At 35.1% G+C, this 23,983-nt stretch overlaps 1 protein-coding gene across 5 annotated transcripts in view; it reads right to left on the minus strand.

Moving 5' to 3' along the window:
- The window catches only part of LOC117680979 (uncharacterized), a 45,287-nt gene extending 21,387 nt beyond the window's left edge, over positions 1-23,900 (minus strand). For 2 of the 5 annotated variants that reach the window (XM_066085136.1, XM_066085132.1), the window contains exons 1-7: positions 23,792-23,900; positions 18,143-18,226; positions 16,635-16,723; positions 15,905-16,001; positions 14,553-14,684; positions 13,952-14,117; positions 13,468-13,617 (exon numbers count right to left, since the gene is read on the minus strand). In XM_066085136.1, the coding sequence (XP_065941208.1) occupies positions 13,468-13,617; positions 13,952-14,117; positions 14,553-14,684; positions 15,905-16,001; positions 16,635-16,697 (608 nt within the window). In that variant the 5' untranslated portion in view covers positions 16,698-16,723; positions 18,143-18,226; positions 23,792-23,900. Of the gene's footprint in view, positions 1-13,467; positions 13,618-13,951; positions 14,118-14,552; positions 14,685-15,904; positions 16,002-16,634; positions 16,724-18,142; positions 18,227-18,337; positions 18,615-23,791 lie in introns of those variants that run through there. The other 3 variants (XM_066085135.1, XM_066085134.1, XM_066085133.1) reach the window with 3 other exon arrangements.
- Between the last annotated feature and the right edge of the window lie 83 nt (positions 23,901-23,983).

Here is a 23,983-nt window from a genome sequence, read left to right on the forward strand (position 1 = left end):
GAAGTTATTGGTAATTTTGGAAATTTGATTAATCTTGGTAAATTTTTTGCCATTGCCAAATACAATCTTACAATTTTCAGTCATGTTGTTTGAACGAAAACGAAGAAATTTGCACCAAGATATAATTGTGTAAATGACTAAAAAACTTAAAGCATCTAATCAATAAAGTAGGGATAAAAAGATGTTTAAATAGTGATGTTACCAGTTGACGCTTACAGCAAAGTGATTTTCATTCTCTGTGACTATATAATATGTTGTAAACTTGACAGATATAACGAATTTCAGATATAATGAAGCAAAATCACCCGTCCCTGGCACTTCGTTATAATTGTGTTTTACTGTATTAAAGCTTACCTTTTAAAAATTTACTGTGTTTAGAAGTAAATAAATACAGTTAAAAAGAAAAAAATAGAATTATTCATTGACCTAACACACATATATTGAATTTCCCCTCTGCTTCTTAGTCATGCAAGCACAGAAGAAAGTAAATATTGCATTGTGGCATACTGTAGATTTCTAATTAAGGAGGCCGTTTTGGGTTTTTTTGCAGAAAAACTACAATTGCATAACTCTTTATTTTTTAACCATATGTAATTTAAACCCACTCTAGTTTATTTGCGAAGGTTCAAGAAAATCGACCGTCTGGTTCTTTTTAGGGACCATCTCAAAATAGAGGTACATTTACTATAGGAATATATAAGAAACTGTTATTTTCCGCACATCAAAGCAGTTTAAAAAAATACTACAATAGCTTTTTTTCTCAAATTGTTATATATGATTAGTAATATCATTTCCTACCTTATATGTAAAAAACACAAAATTCTACCGTCTTGTTTTTAGTGAGGGCCATCTCAAAATATTAAAACGCACCAAATTTTGCTATATATTTGGATCATCATGAATGATTATTGGTATAATGGATTCATTCCAAAAATGAGGAAAATGTCCCCGAGGATAGCATCATTCTGTATATAAAATTTCAACAACATACAATTTTTACTTTTTCTTTTATGTTATTTCTTATAACGTACTCCTACAAAGCTTCATTTTATCATAATGTCATAAAAGCGCAATGGCAATGCTCCCCTACCGCACAACGTAAAAATCGTGTTAAAAATAAAAATTTCTTTTAAAAATCTAAATATTTTTCTCTGTATTTTGTTTGTTGTGTTCAATTTTATAAATGATATCGAAAAAAATTCAGAAGAAGTATATATCAACTGTATTATATTAGAATGCGCAATAACATGCGCAATGCAAACTAAAGTCGGCCTCCTTAAATGCGAGGAATAAAATCCATGTGAAATTGTGAAAAACACATCTAGCTGGTTTTAGAATCTTGCTTTTTTTTCAGACAGATGTAAACTAAATATATATAAAACTTTGATAAAAATTTGGCTTTCATGATTTTATATTATTGCAATTTAGTACAAAATGGTTGAATTGCAGAATTAAGTACTAGCATAAAATAAGTAATCTGCAGTATGCCAGTATAGCATGAGCAAGCAGCCTTTCAGTGAAACCAGATGTCTTGAAGAACTAATATTAGTTGTACATTTTAAATATTAAGATGCACTTTCTATGAATGCATATTTCTTACTACAGACATCAAATACCTTCAAATTCTTATTCTTTTCTAAATGCATCAATTATAGTGTAACTAACTTTAGACGGCAATTGCAAACATGTGACACTCGCAACAATGTCCAAACCAACTCAGGCTGTTAATGTGTATAATTAAATATCAGATTATGTTAATCTAACTCCGCCATTGCCGGTCCCAAGCCCGGATGAGAAAGGAGGAGGGTTGAGCGTAGGGCCAGCGACCCTACCTCGTAAAACCAACGACTGCTACGGAAACGACTACAAGGAACTATATTTCAACTGGTGAACGGAGTGAAGCAGGCCATACAAATGGAACTATGACGGTTAAAGACCCGATAGCAGATCTCCTGACACCGAAACACTACATCCGAGTTGGGTGCTGGAATGTCCGGACACTGTAACAAACCGGAAAACTTGCCCAAGCGGTAAATGAGATGAAACAGTACAATTTATCTTTGTTGGCCATGAGTGAAGTAAGATGGACTGGAACAGGAAACAGAGACTGAACACAGGAGAAGTCATTATATGGTCTGGACGAAATGATGACATCCATCACGAGGGAGTAGCTTTTCTCATCAGCCAAAAGTTTGCCAATACCATCCTTCAATGGAAGCCTATTAATCAACGCCTACTGTATGTTAGACTCAACTCGCGGTATGCGAAGGTCTCCATAGTAAGTGCCTATGCACCAATTGACAATGCAGATGAAGAAGCCAAAGACAACTTCTACAGCTCCCTACAAGCAGTGCTTGACGAAATTCCAAGACACGATGTCACACTACTGATGGGGGACTTCAACGCAAGAGTGGGGCAGTCAAACCACAATAGGAGAAGAGTGATGGGTAAGCATGCAGTAGGTGACCTCACAGACAACGGTGAAAGGCTCATCAGCATGTGCGAGGAGAACGATTTTGTCATAGGCGGCAGTCTCTTTGCTCACAAAACCATCCACAAACTGACCTGGACATCACCAGATGGACACACCAAAAGTCAGATTGACCACATTATGATTAACAGCAAATGGGGACATTCTCTTCAGGACGTGCTAGCAATGCGTCATGCAGACATCGGCAATGACCACAACCTTGTTTCAGCCAAGATCCGGCTCAAGTTGAGGAAGGCTAAGATCGGTACAAACAACAGTAAACGGTTTGATGTTACCAAGCTCAAGGATCCAGTTGTCAGAGAAGAATTCAACATCACTCTCAGAAACCGATACAGTGCACTCCGAGATGAGACAGCTATCACTATCGACCAATTCCATCAGGCCATGAATGATGCTTCAACTGAAGCAATAGGCTACAAAAAATCCACAAAATCAGAATGGTTATCCAAAGACACATGGAACACCATTGAAGAAAGGAAACAACTAAAGAAAAACTTTCTTGATGCAAAGTCACCCAGACTGAAAGAAAGGGCAGCTGCCTTATATAGAGAAAAAGATAAGGAAGTGAAGAAATCAGCAAGGAAAGATAAGCGCATATACACAGATAAGCTTGCTGAGAGAGCACAGAGAGCTGCTGAAATGAAAGATATGAAAACCGTCTACCAGATCACAAAGAAACTAAGAGGTGATCACGGTCCCAAACAAGACCTCCCGGTTAAAGCAGAAGACGGGTCGGCAATCACAGAGGAAAAGGCAAAACTAGAGAGATGGAAAGAACATTTCGAGAAAATACTGAACCGATCACATTCACCAATAACCCCAGACATCCGTGAAGCAGAGACAGACCTTGAGATTGAAATGGGCCCCATCACGCTAAATGAGGTGAACAATGCAATACACAAATTGAAAAATGATAAAGCCCCAGGGGAAGATGGCGTATATCTCGAGATGTTGAAAGCAGACGAAAAAGAAATACTGCAGCGCACCCTCCAAGATATATGGAACAAAGAGGACATCCCAGATGACTGGAAGAAAGGAGTCATCATCAAGCTGCCCAAGAAAGGTGACCTTGGAGACTGCAACAACTGGCGTGGGATTACACTTCTCTCTCTCACCAGCAAGGTCTTTAGTCGCATCATACTACAGCGCATCACAACAGCTGTAGACAACATACTTCGACAGGAGCAGGCCGGATTTAGAAAGGGGAAATCCTGTGTTGACCATATATTCGTACTAAGACAGATACTGGAATCATCATGTGAGTGGAACAGCACACTGTATGCTGTACTTGTCGATTTCCAGAAGGCTTTTGACAGCTTACACCGTGAGTCTCTCTGGAAGATCCTGCGTCACTACGGCATCCCTCAGAAACTGGTTCACATCATCCAGTCCCTTTATGAAAACTTTGAGTGCCAGGTGATTTATAACAACCAGCTCACAGAGCCCTTTGCAGTGAACACCGGAGTGAAGCAAGGATGCATTCTGTCACCTGTGCTATTTTCCCTCGCAATTGACTGGATCATGAAGAACACCACAGAAGGCAAGAGACAGGGATTACAATGGACACTGACCTCAATCCTAGAGGACCTGGATTATGCTGATGACCTGAGTCTCTTTTCAAGCAGACACCAGGACATCCAACAGAAGACAGAGCTGCTTGGAGCAACAGCGAGCAAAATCGGATTGAAAGTCAACACCAAAAAGACACAGGTTCTTCGAGTAAACACTACCAACAGAAATCCAGTACTTATCGATAGCAAACCAATAGAGGATGTTGAGGAGTTTACTTACCTGGGCAGCAAAGTCACCACAACGGGAGACTGCAACAAAGAAATCGACACCAGGATCAGCAAGGCAAACCAAGCTTTTGCAATGTTGAAAACTATATGGAGATCTACTGCACTTAACAGCCGCACCAAGATCAAGATCTTCAATAGTAATGTACTCAGCGTCCTTCTATATGGTTCAGAGTGCTGGAAAACCTCTCTACTGATTGAAAGAAAACTTGAAGTCTTCCAAACCAAATCCCTCAGACGCATCTTAAAGATCTTTTGGCCTAATACCATCTCAAATGAAGACCTGTTGAAAAGAACTGGGATGACTAAAATATCAGAGATCATCCAAGCAAGACGCTGGCGATGGCTTGGTCATGTCCTGCGCATGCCCCCCAACTCACTGCCCAGGGTTGCCCTAAGATGGACACCCCAGGGAAAAAGAAATAGAGGCCAGCCAAAGGAGACCTGGAGAAGAACTGCCCTTAAAGATCTTAAAAGCAGAGGCCTGTCCATGGAGACAGCACCTAGGGTTGCTGCAGACCGAGCCAGGTGGAAAGCCTTGTAGACGCCTCAAGCACCTGATGGCGCAGAGAGGATTGAGTGAGTGAGTGGTTATGTTAATCTATATGCAAAGTTAGATAGCTCTCATAACTCTTTCTATTATGTTATTGTAACTCTCCAGTTTGGGGAGATAGTTTTGGTTATATTAAATGGATGAAACCAGATGGTGTGAATTAGTGATTGTGTGTGATTAACAAATGGTAGCAGAGTGTGGCTTTTTAAAGGAGAGAGAATTTAAGAATCCAAAGTTTGTGAATGAAGACTTAGAACTGTGAGTGATTATATTTCCAGTATTTCAAAGTGAATTCCTTGGATTGGAATAGATAGAATAATGGCAACAAAAATTAACCCCCCAAAATACAGTCAGTCTAAATCTTACGAGTTGTACAAACAAGAATTACTTGCATGGAAAGAGATTACAGAACTAGAGAAGAAAAAAAGGGGAATTGCAATTGCTTTAACTCTACCAGAAGATGACGACTCTAAAATTCGAGAAAAAGTGTTTGATCAAATTAAATTGGAAGACCTAAAGAAGGAAACAGGACTAGAAACTTTGATAGAATTTCTTGATAAACACCTTGCAAAGGATGATCTGGCACACAGCTTAACAAAGTTTGAAGATTTTGAGGATTATAGACGAGCAGAGAGTCAAACTATTGTGGAATATATAAGTGTGATTGATGCAAAATATAGGAAGATAGAGAAAAAGGGGATGAAATTGCCACCTGAAATCTTGGCCTTTAAACTACTACGCAGGGCTAATATTTCAAAAGAGGAGACCATGATTGTGTTGACAGGGATGAACTATGATGAGAAAGCGACTTTATACGAACAAGCGAAAAGCTCTTTGAAAAAGTTCAAAGGTGAAGTGTGTGACCTGGTGACTCTGGTACTTCTCATTCATCAAGACCAAGCATTAAGTTAGAGCCTGCTTTCCTTGCTGAGAATGAGGAAGCCTTGCTCGCAGCTGGGTATGTTCGAAATAATGCTCATCGTCCTGGATTTTCTGGCGGTAGACGTGGTGGTCGTGGTCGAGCCCATGATAGCATGAAGCAGCAGGGATATTGTCAGACAGAATACACTCCATTTAAAAGGCAGGGAGGACTTAAGAAGGACATAAATCCTACTGGAAGTGATGGTAAACTATTGACTTGTAAATCATGTGGCTCTACAGGCATATGATTATAGACTGTCCACATAGCTGGCAAAACATGGCTAAAGTGAACACATTTAACACAGAACATGTAGTCCTGTTTACTGGATTTCAGAGGGAAGATATGTCTCGTTTATGTGTGGATGCCCAGAATTGTGCGGTGCTTGACAGTGCATGTAGCAGTACAGTCTGTGGTCAGACATGGTTCAACAACTATACTGAATCATTAAGTGGCGAAGACAGGAAGAAGATATAGGGTTCCGACAGTAAGAAAGTGTTTAAGTTTGGAGGAGGAACTTGTCTAAAGTCCAACGGAGAGTTCAGCATTCCAGCTGTTTTAGCAGATTAATCTGTAACAATTCAAACAGATGTTGTAGAATCTGATATACCCTTACTGCTGTCGAAGGATGCCATGAAAAAAGCTGGCGTAAAAATGGATTTGGAAAATGATACAGCCACAATCTTAGGAAAAGAAATTGCACTGAACTTGACAACAGCTGGTCATTATTGTGTCCCAATTAATAAGTGTGAGACTGTGGCGGTGTCAGATGTATGCAAAGAGGAAACACAAGCCAGTGAAAAACTTTCTCAGGAGAAACTTCTTAAATTACACAGACAATTTGCCCATCCACCGATCAAGAAGCTTGTAGCCCTCTTGAAAGATGCCAAAAACTGGAAGGAAGAATACTATGGAACATTATCAGACATTGAGCGAAAATAGCGAAATTTGCAAATTATTCGCCAGAATCCCTCCAAGACCAGTGGTTGCTCTGCCCTTGGCGACAGCGTTCAATGAAAAGGTTGCAATGGACCTGAAAAAAGTGGAATGACAAATGGATTTTGCACATTATTGACATGTGGCCTCGATACACTGTATCCGTGTTCATCAGCAGAAAGAAACCAAATGAAGTAATAGATGCGTTAATGAGGAACTGGATAGGTGTATTTGGAGTGATGGGGGCAATATTTACAGACAATGGAGGAGAGTTCAGCTCAGACAAAATGAGAGAAGTGATGTCTATACTCAATGTCCGCACTTGTACTACAGCAGGAATGAGTCCTTTCCAGAATGGTTTGTGTGAAAGGGTCCATGCAATCACTGATAGCATGTTAATCAAGCTTGAAGAGGAATATGGAAAGAAAGACTGTCAAGCTCTACTCTGTTGGGCAAATATGGCACGCAATTCTCTTCAGATGTGGAATGGATTCAGTAGTCATCAACTTGTTTTTGGAACCAATCCAAACCTACCTAATATCATGACTGAGAAATTACCAGCACCTGAGGGTACCACTACCAGTGAGGTACTTGCTAAACATCTGAACGCCTTACATTCTGCTAGAAAGGCTTACATTCAAACAGAATCAGAAGAAAGAATATGGCGTGCTCTGAGGAGTAAAGTTAGAGCATCTGAGCAAGTTTTCAGTAATGGTGACAGTGTTTTTTACAAACGAGAAGGCAGAGAAAGATGGCTAGGACCGGGAAAAGTCGTCTTTCAAGACGGTAAAGTGGTTTTTGTACGTCATGGTAGTGTTTACGTGCTTGTGTCACCAAACAGGCTTTGTATAATCGATGACAGTCCTTCCAGAACAGAAAATGAAGAGATGAAGAAAACTGCTGAAAGTGAACATTGCAGTGTCCATAAAGATACCCATCCAAATGAAACTGAAAATGGAAACAAGCTTTCAAAAATTATAGCCAATAAGGAAATTGTCAGAAATGTAGACAATGCTTCAGGAAATGTTCATCTGAAAGCAAATGATAAAACAAGAGATGTTTGTGAAACACTTATGCCCCCCTCCCTTGGAAACATTCACAAAGAAAATGAACGTAAACTTCAAATAACTGGAATTTTTCTAAGTCCAATGGCCATAACTCTGTCGAAAATTGCTCTATCATACCCAAAATCAAACTTGACCTAGATATTATCATGATAAACCTGTATACCAAATTTCATTTCAATATGTTTATCCTCTGCGAAGAAAATGAGCGGAAACTGCAAAAAACTAGAATTTTTCTACGTCCAAGGGCTATAACTCTGTCGAAAATTGCTCGATCGTACCCAATATCGAACTTGACCTAGATATTATCATGATAAACCTGCATATCAAATTTCATTTCAATATGTTCATCCTCTGCGAAGTAAATGAGCGGAAACTGCAAAAAACTAGAATTTTTCTACGTCCAAGGGCCATAACTCTGTCGAAAATTGCTCGATCGTACCCAATATCGAACTTGATCTAGATATTATCATGATAAACCTGTATACCAAATTTCATTTCAATATGTTCATCCTCTGCGAAGAAAATGAACGGAAACTGTTGGTGGACCGACTGACAGACCGACAGACAGCAGCAAAGCAATATGCCGTCCCTTCTTCGAAGGGGGGCATAATAATTTATTAATTAGATTCAGAAGAGCAATGGAGAAAAGCAACTGTTCTTAGCTGAGCTAGAAAAGCAACAGGCAACAACAGGAACTGGTACAACATTCAGGATGACGAAACAGAGGAAAGGAAAAGTGTTGACTTGAGTAGACTCCCTTGGAAAAATACTGACAGTGATGTACTTGACAACCAGACACCTGTCCATGAACTAGAGGTCAATCTTAGTGACATCAGTAGGGGAGAAATGAAACAAAAGAACATAAAAGCAGCCAAAGAAGAGGAGTTACAGAAACTGTTAGATTTTCATGCGTATGAAGAAGTTCCTGACAGAGGCCAATCAACAGTGTCAACAAGATGGGTTATTACTGAAAAAGACGACAAAGTGAAAGCAAGGCTTGTTGCAAGAGGTTTCGAAGAACAAGACATGATACAACGGGATAGCCCCACTGCAAGTAAAGCAGCAATACGCATCTTGCTCACCATCGCAGCACATAAACAGTGGACCATCAAGACCACAGATATCAAGTCTGCCTTCCTACAAGGCAAAGAACTGAGCCATGATGTCTATCTCAGGCCTCCTATCGAAAGTGGAGTCTCTGAAGGTATTACAGAGGGTTCCGCTTAATCTGATAGTCAATTTGTCAGAGAAAAATTATCAGATTAACCGATTATTATATTAACCAATTTAGCGTTTTTGTGCTCTTTAATTTTGGTAAAGAATAAAATACAACTTGTTTCAATACATAATTTATCAACAAAAAGATATAATCTGTTTGTCAATAGTTTGAAATGAAATAATTTACCTTGCATTAGCAATGAAATAGCATTTTAGCCGTTATTTTGTTTGTATATGCTCAAAAGAAAATGTTTCCCTTCATCACTGTTCATTACGATGGTTTCAATGTGGCGGCCATTTTGACAGGAAGTAGTAAGAGGAAATGGCTATTTGTCTGAACATTCCCTCTTTTCACCTGGACAATTTATTTTAATTCTTTTTCTGGTATATAGAATGCTCTTAAATAATTAATTATGCATGATAACAAATTATTTGAATTTTATTCATTAAGTTTTCTACCCCGATGTAAAATTGAGAGTAATCAGAATTTCCTCGATGTCACATGTTCCCAAGCACTTTTGATTCAGAAATTACATGTTTATATAATTCTTAATGGTGCAAGCCTAGCATGAAATTAACACAGGCAATTGGCAATTGGTACATGAAAAAACAGTAAAATGTGTACACAGGTAAGGTCAGTCCTGTGTGCGGTCATCCGGAACAACTATCGATGTCGGTAGCTTTCATCTTACGAAGAATTGAGCCACCCGTGTGTGTTGAAGTGAAACTAATGCCCTGTAAAGAGTTACTGTGTACACAAAAGGGGTGTCAACTAATTAAACAAAGGAATATAAAGGTGTAAGAGGGTGGGCTGAACTATCGATGTCGGTATCTTTCATCTATCGACCAGCTGACCATCTGTGTGCGTTGAGCTGTGACTAATCCCCTGAAGCACCCTTATTTGCAAGTTTTAGGCACGTGCCAAGCTGTTTACACAGTGAGAGGTTATACACGAAGTGGACATGGGGGAAGAGGTGTGAAAATGTTAACTGATATTTGATCGGCCGACAGAAATCGTATCATATTAACCGAAAATGACATTTTTTTCAATCAGATTATCAGTAGAAATTACAAAGGCTTATATAGCAAATGGATCGGTGTTTTGATTTTATATCAGATTAACCGAATTATCATATTAACCGCGATCAGATTAAGTGGAACCCTCTGTATATGAAAACTCCGACACTGTTTGTACGGTTTGAAGAATGGGGCTAGACAGTTCTACTTGAGTGTGAAAGAGGAACTTGTGAAACTTGGCTGTAAGCAATCCAAATTAGATCATGCAGTCTTTGTTCTACAGACTCATGAACTTAATGACATTATTTGTTGTCATGTCGATTTCTTGCATGCTGGTAATGAAGCACTCGAAAAAATCATGTCACATTTACGACAAAGATTCTTGGCAGGAAGAGTAGAGGAGAAAAACTTCAAATACTTGGGATTTCAAATTAAGGCTAAATAAAATTGAAATTACGGTTCTCAGGCCCGCGCGAATCCGTTTTGAGGGTGCCGCATTGCAAATTTTATTGCATTTTCAATAAAATAAAAAGTTGATAATGCGGAGACCTATCCGGAAAAAAAAAGTTTCCGCTTTCGGTTTGCATATAGTTTTACTTTCGTTTCTAATACGCAGCTTCCGGTGTAGTCTTAATCATTAAGTCGCTTATTTTCGTAAGTAAAAACTTTATGATCCAAACCTCCCGATGATATAGACAATACTAGTAAAAATGGGGTCGATGGAAATTTTGGACTTAAAACAAATCAAAATGTCTGCTGTTTCGATTTGTATCCGCCATGGAACCCTGTTAATTCTACCGTGGACTATAATTGAGAGTTTTTCCGATGGATGTTTTTTGTTAAACCTGTACGAGGGCGTGAAATCGATAAAATTCGATTGGGAAAGTTGGACCTCCCCAGAAAAATGACTTGGTGCCTTCGTTTCTTTGTCAGATGGCAGTCAGTTGGCAAACACAAGAACAGTTTGGACGCCGCGATTTTAACCATTATAAACTTGCGGGGTTTAACGATAACTGCTGTGTATTCAGGACTTTCTTCTTAACTGTAAAGAAATGTGGTCCCAGTAACTGTCGGATATGATTGGCCCCAAGATTGCATAATGATATCTCTAGCCAGTTACACAACATTCCTGATCCAGTGCCTGGATGAGTAAACATCATATATGTCATTTTACGTTTTGTAAAGTGGATTGGTATTTCTTTATTTTTAAATGACTGTCATTTATTAAAGGAGAAGAAGGACACTACAAGGAGTTCAGTGAGGTTTTTGAACCAATACTACAGAGGAACACTGTCTTTCTTTATCATCAAAATGAGCACAATCAACTGCAAGCAGACATGGAATTCCTTTTAGTCTATCTGCTCAGACTGCAAAACAGTGAAACAAATAGAAACCTGCATAGAATGCCAGAAACCCAGAGTCTTATAAGTTATATAGTGCTACTAAACTTGGTGCCCAAGAAAGTACCTTGTTTACAAAAAATCATTGAACTTTATCAGTTTCCATGTTGATCTGAACTTCAGGAATTAAAACCTGATAATCCTGAGAAAGCACCCTCAATATGCGCCCCATTGTAGAAAGTTTATATGAGATCAAATTTAGCCTGTGCATCTCCAATTGAGACCCCTTACTACATGTACAGCTCTAGTGTATTTCCCCCAATATGCTATCACTGTTGGACACAAGACACAGATACAGAAGAAGGACAGTACCCAATATGTCATGATTGTGTTGTTTCACAACGGCAGCTTTGTAAAAACGGAAGGATGTTCAAAGCTCCAGAGCAAAGAAGCATAAAAAATGAAAACAAACAGTTCACTTATAAAAGAATAGATGTTTTTTCATTTGATCTAAATATTAAATATCATTGTTGTACTTTGAAAGTTGAACTGTATTTTCAAACATACATTGGGGTGTTTTTATCTGTTAAAATATTTCATAGCTATCCTTTTTAAATAATAAAACACCTGCTCGAATAAAGAGAATCTTGTTTTGTTTTTTTTAATTTTAGGTAATTAATTTCTTTCCCAAATAAAAAAAAGCCTTCCTCATCTGTTTTTTTACCAATAAAAAAGAAAAAAAAAAGCCTCCCTCCCTCATCTAATTTTGGAAAATTTGGCCTGAGAACCAGAGAATTAATTTTATGTGGCCTAATCAAGAAAATGATAAAATTATCTTGGATCATACAGACTACGTCCACTCCCTTAGAAACTTAACTATGGATCCAGAAAGAGCCAAACAAAAACATGATATACTATCCATAGAAGAGCAAACCTTATTTAGAAAACTCGTTGGACAATTAAATTGGGTCGTACAAACCTCCAGACCAGAGCTCTCCTTTGAAATGGTAGATCTCAGTACCAAGTTAAAAGAAGCCAACGTCAGTGATCTCCTTCATGCGATCAAGGTTGTAAACAGGTTAAAAGATATGAAATCTATTGTGTGTTTTCCCAAGTTAGAGAATCCCCACACAGATTGGAAAATGGTAGTATTCACAGACACTTCTCTTGGTAACCTCAACAACGGTGTAGGAATTAGCACTGGAGCACATGTATTATGGATTAAAGACAGAAAAGGGAATTGCTGTCCTATAGCTTGGCAAACAAACAAAATAAAGCGGGTTGTAAGATCAACTATTGCAGCTGAAGCCTTAAGTCTACAAAAGTGATTGGAATCTGCAGCATTCTACAAAAAGCTCCTAGAAGGAATCATTGGTCACCAATTAGCAGTGGAGGCTTACATTGACAATAAAAGTGTTATTGAGTCTCTTAACTCTACCAAACTTGTTGATGACAGAAGACTCCGAATAGACATTGCAGCAATAAGTGAAACTGTAAACAATGAGAAAAATACCAGTGTGAAATGGTGTGCCGGGAAGAACCAGTTAGCCAACTGCATGACAAAGCGGGGAGCATCCGGACTTGAACTTTTACAGATTGTGCAAAGTGGAAAATTTATTCAAGACTAATAACTTTAAAGTCCCATATTTTGACTGAATTCATTTTCACCTTACTTATTGACAATATTAACTTTTTCAAATTAAACCTTAAAAGTATAATTAATGTTAATCTATATGCAAAGTTAGATAACTCTCATAACTCTTTTTATTATGTTATAGTAACTCTCCAGTTTGGGGAGTTAGTTTTGGTTATATTAAATGGATGAAACCACATGGTGTGAATTAGTGATTGTGTGTGATAAACAGATTAGTCTCAATGATGTGAAAATTCCTGTACAATCAAATTTTTTATATTTCTTATTTATATCTGTATTCATTATAAAAAAAAGTAAAATATCTTTTTTGAGTCACTAATATTTCACTTTAACCATATCATAAGACATTTGTTAATGGGATATTACTTTCACGTATTCTTGAGCACCATTTATCCCAATTGAATAGGTACTGATGCGATTCCTTTATAAATATTAGACGTGAAAAGACTGCTAATACTTGCTTTCACAAAACTCACCCCGGATCGTATGATGGTACTGTGTCATTTGGATTCACTGTGGTCTCCTTAGTTAATGCCCTACCAGTATACTCTGGATTCTCTTCTTGAGTTGTCATGAAATAACCAGTTGAACTGGGGTCATTGGTTGTGGGAGTTACTTCCTTTTCTCTATTTCAATAAGAACAAAGGTAAAAAAAAATAACAAAATATGAAACTACTGCACAAGTACCACAAAGAAAATTCTACTTGAGCATTTTACAATTATTTCTAGATACTTTCAATTTTTTATTTTTTTCAATTGTACCTGGCTTTATCCAGAGTATACAAATGTACATATATAGTCAAACATTTTTATCTCAAACTAGGTGGGTCTGGTAGAAAACTTTGTGATATGCAAGTATTCAAGATATCAAGGGTAAGTTACTGAAAGTATAAATTTGTATGTATTCAATGCAGCAAAAACCGAGATTATCATATGAACAATTTAGTTTCTATGTCTCACATTGGCTCGCAGGTATTGTCAATTGTCAATGATTTCCCATGAGGACAGGTGACTGTAGCCTGCTCACAGGCACAAGGGTCTGACCCTACATACTGTCGCTGAACATCGCAAACACATTTTTTCTGACATGCAGGCTTTGGTGGAAAGGTAGATGCTGGTATTGATTCTGTTTTTTAAAACAATATTTTTAACCATGACACCCTATAATCTAAAAATTTGAATACTCTGGAATCATTAGAATTCGTGTTGGCTCAATTTTCGTGGTATCCGTGGATAGCCCCCATCCTCGAAATTTACATCCTCGACGAAAACTAACTATAAAAGAATTAGTTTTCCCCACTGAAACTGAAAGCTGATGTATCCATGAAATTACATCCCCACAAATTAGCAATAAAACCCACAACCCTCATAAATTGGCCCCGACGAAATTAAATGATTCCACAGTATGATGAAATTTTCTCATAGTTATCATGATTTTACAGCTGTATATTTATTTTACTTGGTACTTTGTGTTCAGAGTAGGTTTTTTTGTTTCATAAAATGTGAATTTCAAGCAATAATCAATACATTATCAATGTTGGAAATAATGTAACAAATTGACCTGGAGGGCAATCATTAATCCTACACTTCACTGGGAATTCAGAGTCTGTAATGTCGTCCAAATAAGTGCCCTCTGGACAGGGCTTACATCTGTCTGCTGTTCCATTGACTTTGCAGACATCAACAAAGAAACCTGTGGAATATATTATTTCAAGTGAATTTTACAATCTATAAAATTTATCATAAATATGTTTTTCAATCATTAAACATTTGCATTAAAATACATTTAAAAAGAAAAACAGATATACAATTTAAAATACAAATTATACTTTTCATCGCTTGAATAACGCGTTGAATCCTATGACATGAGATGTTAATATGCAGCATTGTTCATAAATATAAATATTGATGCCTGCAAATTCATCAACTTTCATATTTCAGATCAATGGATATCTTATTTTTAAGGACACTGTTTACTCAGGGTTTGAGTTCTCAAATTCGGATTGTTATAAAGTTCAATGTCATGAGTAAAATTTGATTTAAACACTAAAAGTATTCATGAAAAGAATTATTATTGACAAACTATTCAATATTTTTACTATATTATGGAATTAGGCTCAAACAAAGTTGGACTTTCAGCAAAAGAGAGGAAATTTGGACTAAAATTGTCAAATTTTGTTTTTCACTGAAATATTTCTGGTGGTACGTACTGTAATATTCAAAGTTAAGATTTTATCTGTTAGTCAACATAATTTTGCATATTTTTGTTGGTTTTATCTCACTTTTTCGTTTAGATATTCGAATGGCACACACTACAAAATATTGAAAAATGCTTAAAAACGATAAAAGACAGCGTATCTCAAAATTTTGATCATTGACCTCATATAATTTTTATGACAGCAGAGTAAGGTCAATATACCTAGTTTAATGCTATAAATGTTTTAGTATTATCATCTTTCAGTTTTTTGTAAAATTGAATCAAAAAAGGGTAGGAATTTGAAAACTGATAGAGGAAATTCGGACTGGAATATTCATAAAAATTGTGAATAAAAACTTAATGCTTTGTGTCTGTTAAGTGTCATTGCCATTCATAAACTATATTTCATTTTTAAAAGAGTCCAGCAATTTGTATTATTTCCACAATTTAGAAAACTTCAATCATACTGTAAAAATTTTAGGGACTTTTCTTAAATTTTCAAAAAATATTCAATGGCCATTATCTCAAAAAGTAGGTCATTGACCTACTTTTTTGAAACTGAAAAATAGCACTACCAAGATAGGTCTTTAACACACAATAGATGGTTTTTCATTATCATCAGTGGATTTTTTTTTTCTGAGTAAACGTATACCTTAAATTAAGTTGTCCCCCCAGTCCCAGAGAACAAGTGTGACCATACTTTGATCAAAACTTACCTGGATTACATCTAATGTAGCAGCAAACTGTTACATGTACTGCATAATCCACATAGTTAGATCGTTTGATTGTAGATTCACATTCCTGTGTCCCAAACTGTCAAGTTGAAAAATTCTACCAATAATTCATCAAAGATGAAGATGCTGAATGAAACATTTTACTAATTCTAAAAACTATGTGACGATTGTGTATTTTCTCTAGCTGTTCCAGATTTTTTTTGTCATGTTTTTTTTATTATTAAAAAAATACACATACCTCCAATGAAAACCAACTGCATGAAATAGATAATGAAAAATTACCCCATTTTCTCAATGACATACCCCCCCCCCCCCCCCTTATTTTGTTCTTGCAAAAATTGGCTAGAATGAAACTATTTATTCATGAGTATTTATTATTGAAAAATATGACATCTTTGATTCATATAAAATATTCTACAACACTTAACACAATTTTTCTGAATAAACATCATGTAAAATTCCCACTGACTTCATTTTAGCTATGACTTACAACCTGAAACATTCTCAAACAGAAGTTTTGAATTTTTTTTATACTAGTCATTGACTATAGATACATGTACCTGTAGATTGGGCATACCGATACATGTAAAAGTATTTATGAATTCAAAACAAAATATCTTTTGAAAAATTACAGAAAAGAAAAGTTTATAAGGAGAAGTATTATATAGTACATGTATATATAAGCAAAAACTGTATGAATAATTGTAGTTACCGTGGATACAATCATCCAACACATCAGAACACCTACAACTTGAAAGGTTTTCATTTTGTTCATTGGCTCTCCATTTTTTTGAAAAATTCCTGAAATGTCCATCAAATGAAATCATTATGTATCAATATATATACACACTCAAATGTTGATGTTGACTTTGCATGGATTATTCCTTGATTGATCTGAACTAAAGCTACAGACTTCAAGGACTTTCAATGGTTGATCTCAGACTTCAAAGTAATTTTTGTTTCCATGAAAATCTTCAAAGTTGGAAAATAAACTGATCCTTCTTTGTAGCTTACATACTTTTGCTCACTTTTTAAAGCAATATGAGCTGCATTTTGAATGTTGAAAATTTCCTAAATTCATAAACTTTCCTTTAGGCCACACCAATAAAATTTCTTGTTTGTCAGACATCCAATGAAAAAGGTAGGAGTGGGTGGGCAATTAAATACTAGTAATAGAATTATTTTTATCAGTATGCAAAATGTTTAGGCGGTACAGAAATTTGTTTGGAGGATTATATTTTTTTTACTTGTTTCAGATTTATATTTACTATTTAAAATACGGAAAATAGAGCAGAAATAGAACAGAAAACAGTGCAGAATTTCCTGGATGCGGGAAATTAATAAAATTATTTGTACAGTTTTATTAAAATACGAGCGTACGGGGTCCGACGAACAAGAAATTATATTGGTTTGGCCTTAAAATTAAAAATTTAAAATGGTATGAAACTTCTGTTAGTACATGTATTACTTTTGTGGAAAAAGTATCCAAGAGACTAATATTGAAGCAAGCTGTACTGTAATGTTGTTTGTCCTATACATGTACTAAAATTGGTTTGCTGTACATTCCATTTCAGTGTTTTCTACTGATGATTTTAAAGTTTAATTATATCTTTTTTTAAAATTAAGAATTACATGTACATCACATTCAGAAATTTATCATAAAAGCACAATATTTGCAGCAGAATGAAATTTTGAAAAATACGACTCATGTTGCTCTAAGGATAATTGATTTAAGCAATCAGAGATACTGTAGAAGCAGAAATATTTGTTGAGGATTTCATTTCATTATTTCCGTTGGCAGTGTAAATCAACGAAATTAAATCTGTAACAAATTTTTAACCCAAGTATCAACATGATCAATAAATACAGTGTTGATACATGATAGATTTAAGGGATTACAGCTGTAAGATATGATGAAATTAAATGCCAACAATATTGTATTTAGTTTAAAATCTACGAAATTTTAACCCAATTTTTAAAAAATAAACGCTTCTACTGTAAATGTAAATACATGTATAAACAGTAAAATTTCAGTGGTGTACTTATCAAACGGGCTATGAAGGTGGCAATTACTGCAAAAAAAAGTTTATGAACTCTGCTGACACTAGTCATGTACTTTTTCTGCAATGTTAGCTACCCTTATACCGATATGAAACACCAAAGAAAATAGAAAGCATTTTATTGTTGAAATAAACCTAAGGGATGCATGAAATAACATACCTGAGAGAGAAACGCCCAGTGTTGAATCTTTGACAGCTGTTCTTCATTAGTGTTTAAGTTCTCTTGAAAGCTGGCAACTTTAAACTTGAATTAAGATATTATATTTTAATTTCAATCTATACAAGTCATGAAACAAAATCAATCAATATATCAACAATTTTCACTAACTGCAAAACCATTAAGGAAAATGCTCACATCTAAAGCAAAGACTTAAAATGAATGTGTACCAACACTTGAAATTGGGCTTCAAAAACCCATTGTTAAACAAAAGTCCTCATTCCCTCGAGTCACACGAGAGAATAATTCCAGCATTTTTTCATGCATTGGGGCCAATACAATCAAGGGTATTCCCTCCTCAGAATACAACCAAAACACTGACTGGAAATCTTGAACACACTCAATGCACGAGGTAGCTACTGGTAGTCTAGACAGGTGGTTGGGGTAATATACATGAATCCGGGATGGTTCGCACCTATTCTGTTTCGCGCTGAGATGATTCGCACCTCGATGTTTCGCACCTCCCTCGGAGCGAAACATTTCAATGTATTAAAATATTTTTCTTGTGTTATTATTGCTCTGAAATTAATTATAACCTATATAAGAATTGAAATAAGTTAATAAAAACATTGAAATGGTGTTTGCATTTATAAATGCGCCGCTAGTATAACGTTTTTTCGTTTGGTTTTTATGAAGCCTTTGAAGCCTTAATTTATTATATAGGTTCAGAACAAGAGGTATTAATTGTGTTGTGATAACAACTATATAGCACGTCTTTCACCTGAGATTTACCTGTATTTTAATGAAAAATTACGGGTGTTATTGCAGTGTAATTAAGTACCACAGATCTAAAGGTGAGGATAATTTAATTATATAACTTTTCTGCTTAAAACTTTACATTACCGCCTCTGCATCCATTTAACTACCATTTTTGTATGTGTGATATGGTTTGATAATTTTCGTTCCCATATATTTATGAATTAATAATTATGTCATTGGAGAGAGACATACAAATTACTGAAAAATACACACAAAAGTAACACATATGTAGTTCTATATGCAGAATCATTACTCCTAGTATAAGGAATAATCTGAGATAATAAATATTCAGGGCACACTTATAGAGGATCTTGTACATAATGGTAAGTTTAGAAGAAATTCATAAATTATCTTTTAAAAGAACTTGCAAACGATTGTTTGCATAATTACGTATAGGCCTATATGCAAATAATATTAATTTTTTATAGCACACATATTTATTTTTGGATTCATTTTTATACTATTTTAAGCAGCAAATACAACTAAATAATTAAGATATGGCCCTACTAAAGTGACTTTTTAAAATTTATTTTCTTATTTACTTACGTTACATTCTTGTAATAAACCATAAAACATAGGTAATCATAGATTACTAAGCTCACCGAGACGGAGCATCACCCTTATGAGACATCACCTTCATAAGACCACCTTTAATATTTTATATGAAAATCATACTTTATGATCTTGGATATTCATGGATTCTGTTTTGACAAAATATTGTATATCATCTGATAATTTTTTTTATGATAATCATATGTTCATATGTTAATCAATTCAATGATATAAAATTAAATATTGCATCATGTCATATTTATAATATATATCATATAATACAATAAAATACCGTAATAAACAATAATGAGATATGATATTGTAACGTATGACATAACATTGTATTACGTTATACCTTATTGTATTTGATCACATAATACAATATCATAAAATATAATACAATATAGTATTATATTACAATATCATATTACATAATACATCATAACATTGAAACATGATATTATATTGTATAATATAGTATGATATTGTATTGAATGACAATGAAACATATTTGATACATTATATGATATTATATCATATAATACAATATAATTTGATTCCAACAGTGTATCTTATCAAATGATACAATATTATGTGATAATGTAAAATATTATAAAATACATTACTATATTATACATATAGTATCATATGACACAATAATATATATTACAATATCATATAATACAATTTCATGTGATATGATAATATATCATATAAACCAATATCATATCATACAATATCGTATGATACAATATAATATAATATTACAATATCATATAATACAATTTCATGTGATATAATTCTATATTACTGAAACCAAAATCATATTATAAATATACAATATTATAGAATATACAATATTGTATCATAGGATACAATATAATATTTTGCAATATGTAATTCTATCATTTGATAAAATAATAAATTAAGAATACAATATAATATTATACAATATTGTATCATAATATACAATACTATACATAACAATATCATGATACAATATCATATCATAAAATATCAAAAATATTGATACAATATCATATCGTATCATATAACTTTTTATAATATAACATATGATATCATATTGTATCATATCAAACAATATTGTTTCATATCATACAATACTATATCATAGGAATCATGTTATATCATTTATCAACAAACACATCTATCTATCGATCTGGTTTGAGTGAGGTAGGAGATTTCTTTAGCATCCTTGATAATGGAGATCAGGCTCTGCATCTGAAGCAACCTCTGCGTTGAATTTATAATAAAGTTAAATCAACTATGCAAGCTTTCATCTATAAAACATGTGACCTGTTCCAAAATCTAAACCTCATCCAGCATCCGAAACCTATGACTCAGATTCAGCATTCAAGCCCATCAGGTGCATTGGTATCATAAGACGCATCATCCATGCAAGTTTGGTGAAGTTTGGACCAGTAATAACTAAGATATCTTCATCAGAGGGCACTACCAATTAAAACCTTTACTTCCTCCAGCATCCGCAACCTATGGCTCAGATTCAGCATCCATGCCTGTCAGGTGCATCTGTATCATAAGACACACCATCCATTCAAGTTTGGTGAAGTTAGGACCTGTAACAACTAAGATTAATTTTTTAGCATCATTGATAAGGGAGATCAAGCTCTGCATCTGAAGCTACCTCTGCGATTCATTCATATTACAGTTAAATCAACTATGCAAGTTTGAAATAGTACTATAATCTATTAAACATGTGACCTGTTCCAAAAAACTTAACTTTATCCAGCATCCGAAACCTATGGCTTACACTCAGCATTCAAGCCTGTCAGGTGCATCAGTATCATAAGACACACCATCCATGGAAGTCTGGTGAAGTAAGGACAAGTAATAACTAAGATATCATCATCAGAGGGCACATGTTTCAAAAACTTTATTTAACCAGCTCTTAAAACCTTAACCTCCTCCAGCATTCGAATCCTATTGCTCAGATTCAGCATTCAAGCTTATCAGGTGCATCAGTATCATAAGACGCACCATCCATACAAGTTTGGTGAAGTTAGGACCAGTAGTAACTAAGATATAATCATCAGAGGGCACATGCAACAAAAACTTTAACCAACTCTAAAAACCTTAACCTCTTCCAGCATCCGAAACCTATTGCTCATATTCAGCACTCAAACCTGTCTGGTGCATCAGTATCATAAGACACACCATCCAAGCAAGTTTGGTGAAGTACGGACCAGCAGTAACTAAGATATTGCTATCAAAGGGCACCTGCAACAAAAACTTTAACCTGGTCCAACAACCTTAACCTCCTCCAGCATCTGAAATTTAGGACCCAGATTCAGCATCCAAGTCTTTCAAGTCCATAAGTAGGTCCACATGCATCATCCATGCAAGTTTGGTGAAGACAGGACAAGTAATAGCTTAGATACAGGACCTGCAACAAAAACTTTAACCAGGTCCGGACGCCGACGCCGACGCCGAGGGTATAGCATAAGCTCTCCTTGACTTCGTCTCGGTGAGCTAAAAACTATGTGTTTATTATTTATGTTTACATAATATGTCAATGTTTATTCTACCGACACTGGCTACATAAACTTAACATTTACATGTACATGTTTCATAAATCATTTATTGTTAAGAATGTATTCGATGCGAAACATCGTGGTGCGAACCATCTCAGCGCGAAACAGAATAGGTGCGAAACATCTCAGCGCGAAACATCCCGTACCCATATACATTGTAGTATGCTTGTGCAGCTACCTGAGCTGGAATCCATTAAATGTCCTACTACATGTAATTACATGTGTCATAATTTAAATTGCACCACAATCATGATAAGTGGAGGTGCTGCGACTGTATTCCGCCGAATGTTAGAAACTAGTCTAAATTATTATTACAGTGATTTTGTCAGTTATTTCCACGCAAATCAAACAAATATGAAGATTCTGGGCACTTATAATAGTTCATTCTTTTCTTGATTACAATATTATACAAGAATGCCACTTCCAACTGTTCAAGCACCCGCCCATTCTATCATTCCGTCAAGGCAGGGACATATATAGTATACTTATATGAATGCTGGAGAAAACGTACCCAGGAGAAAACGTACCCAGGAGAAAACGTACCCAATTTATAGGGTACGTTTTCTCCAGGAGAAAACGTACCCGGGTACGTTTTCTCCAAGAGAAAACGTACCCTATGGAAATAATAAATAATGGTTTTCATAGATATTCTTAAATGAAATAAAATAAAATATACAATGAACATTTGTATCATTTGTTGCTGTAGTTTTTAAATGCATAGTCACCATGGTCACGTACTTAAATTATTAAGACAATAATTTGTAACATACACATACACGAACGTGGCCTGAGCAGTTTAATTAGTCGACAATTAATCCACCATAAACGAAACCGTGAAATAAGTAGTTTTTATTGCAATCTCATTTGGAGAACTAAATGATGAGTATCTCAAGAAGTCGATATCGCGTTTTTTAAAACATTTTTTTGAAAATTATCTATAAAACAAAGTTGCTTAATAAAACCAAGCCCAAGTCTTTTAAATATTTGTTTGATTCATATATATGGAAACTACTATGAGATGTAACATTGAACAGTCAATTTGCTTCCGACGCCACTGACATGTATAATGTGTGGAGAGTGAATATTTCTACCTCCTGCGCGGGGAGGCAATACATAATATTACATAATAATAACTCCTCAGGTATTTAATTGATTATCACTATAATTAAAATCAGGGGATCTTGCATTGAGAAACTCAAATCGGTAAGGCTACCGATAAATGGATAAATAGAAGAAGTAGACTGATAACACTTAACGACAGGTCATTATTTTGTAAAATAAAAGTTGCTACAATTATTATAAAGATATCATTCATAAAAATAATATATACACCTATGCATTGAAATATGCATTAAAGTAGCATTTGAAAATTATTTAAAATGTCCAAATTATAAAGTATTAAATTCATTTATCTATGAAATTCTTACATTTCTGTATATTTGTTATGCAAAATAGTATTTAAAAGTATTAAAAACTATTAAGTAGTATAAATATGATTTTCATAGGGTACGTTTTCTCCAGGAGAAAACGTACCCGGGTACGTTTTCTCCTGGAGAAAACGTACCCTAGATATTGGGTACGTTTTCTCCTGGGTACGTTTTCTCCTGATACCACTTATATACGTCCCTGGTCAAGGTATTATAAATGATATCGACATTTCTGTTGTTTCCTGAAGGCCGATGATATATACAAGACCGTCTGTCACTACCTTTTTTGAATGGAATTCATAAATAGAACTTAGGACATCAACTCTGATTATTAAATCAATGTGCAGTATCTCGTAACTTTCACGACTCCCGAATGATGGCGAATCTCTGACTACAGTATTACGATCCCGATATTATTTGATTGAAAAAAAAATCTGGAATTATCTGCTTATAATATTATGATCGGATTATTG

Source organism: Magallana gigas, chromosome 5 (genome assembly GCF_963853765.1).
Source record: "Magallana gigas chromosome 5, xbMagGiga1.1, whole genome shotgun sequence".
Lineage (NCBI taxonomy): Eukaryota > Metazoa > Mollusca > Bivalvia > Ostreida > Ostreidae > Magallana > Magallana gigas.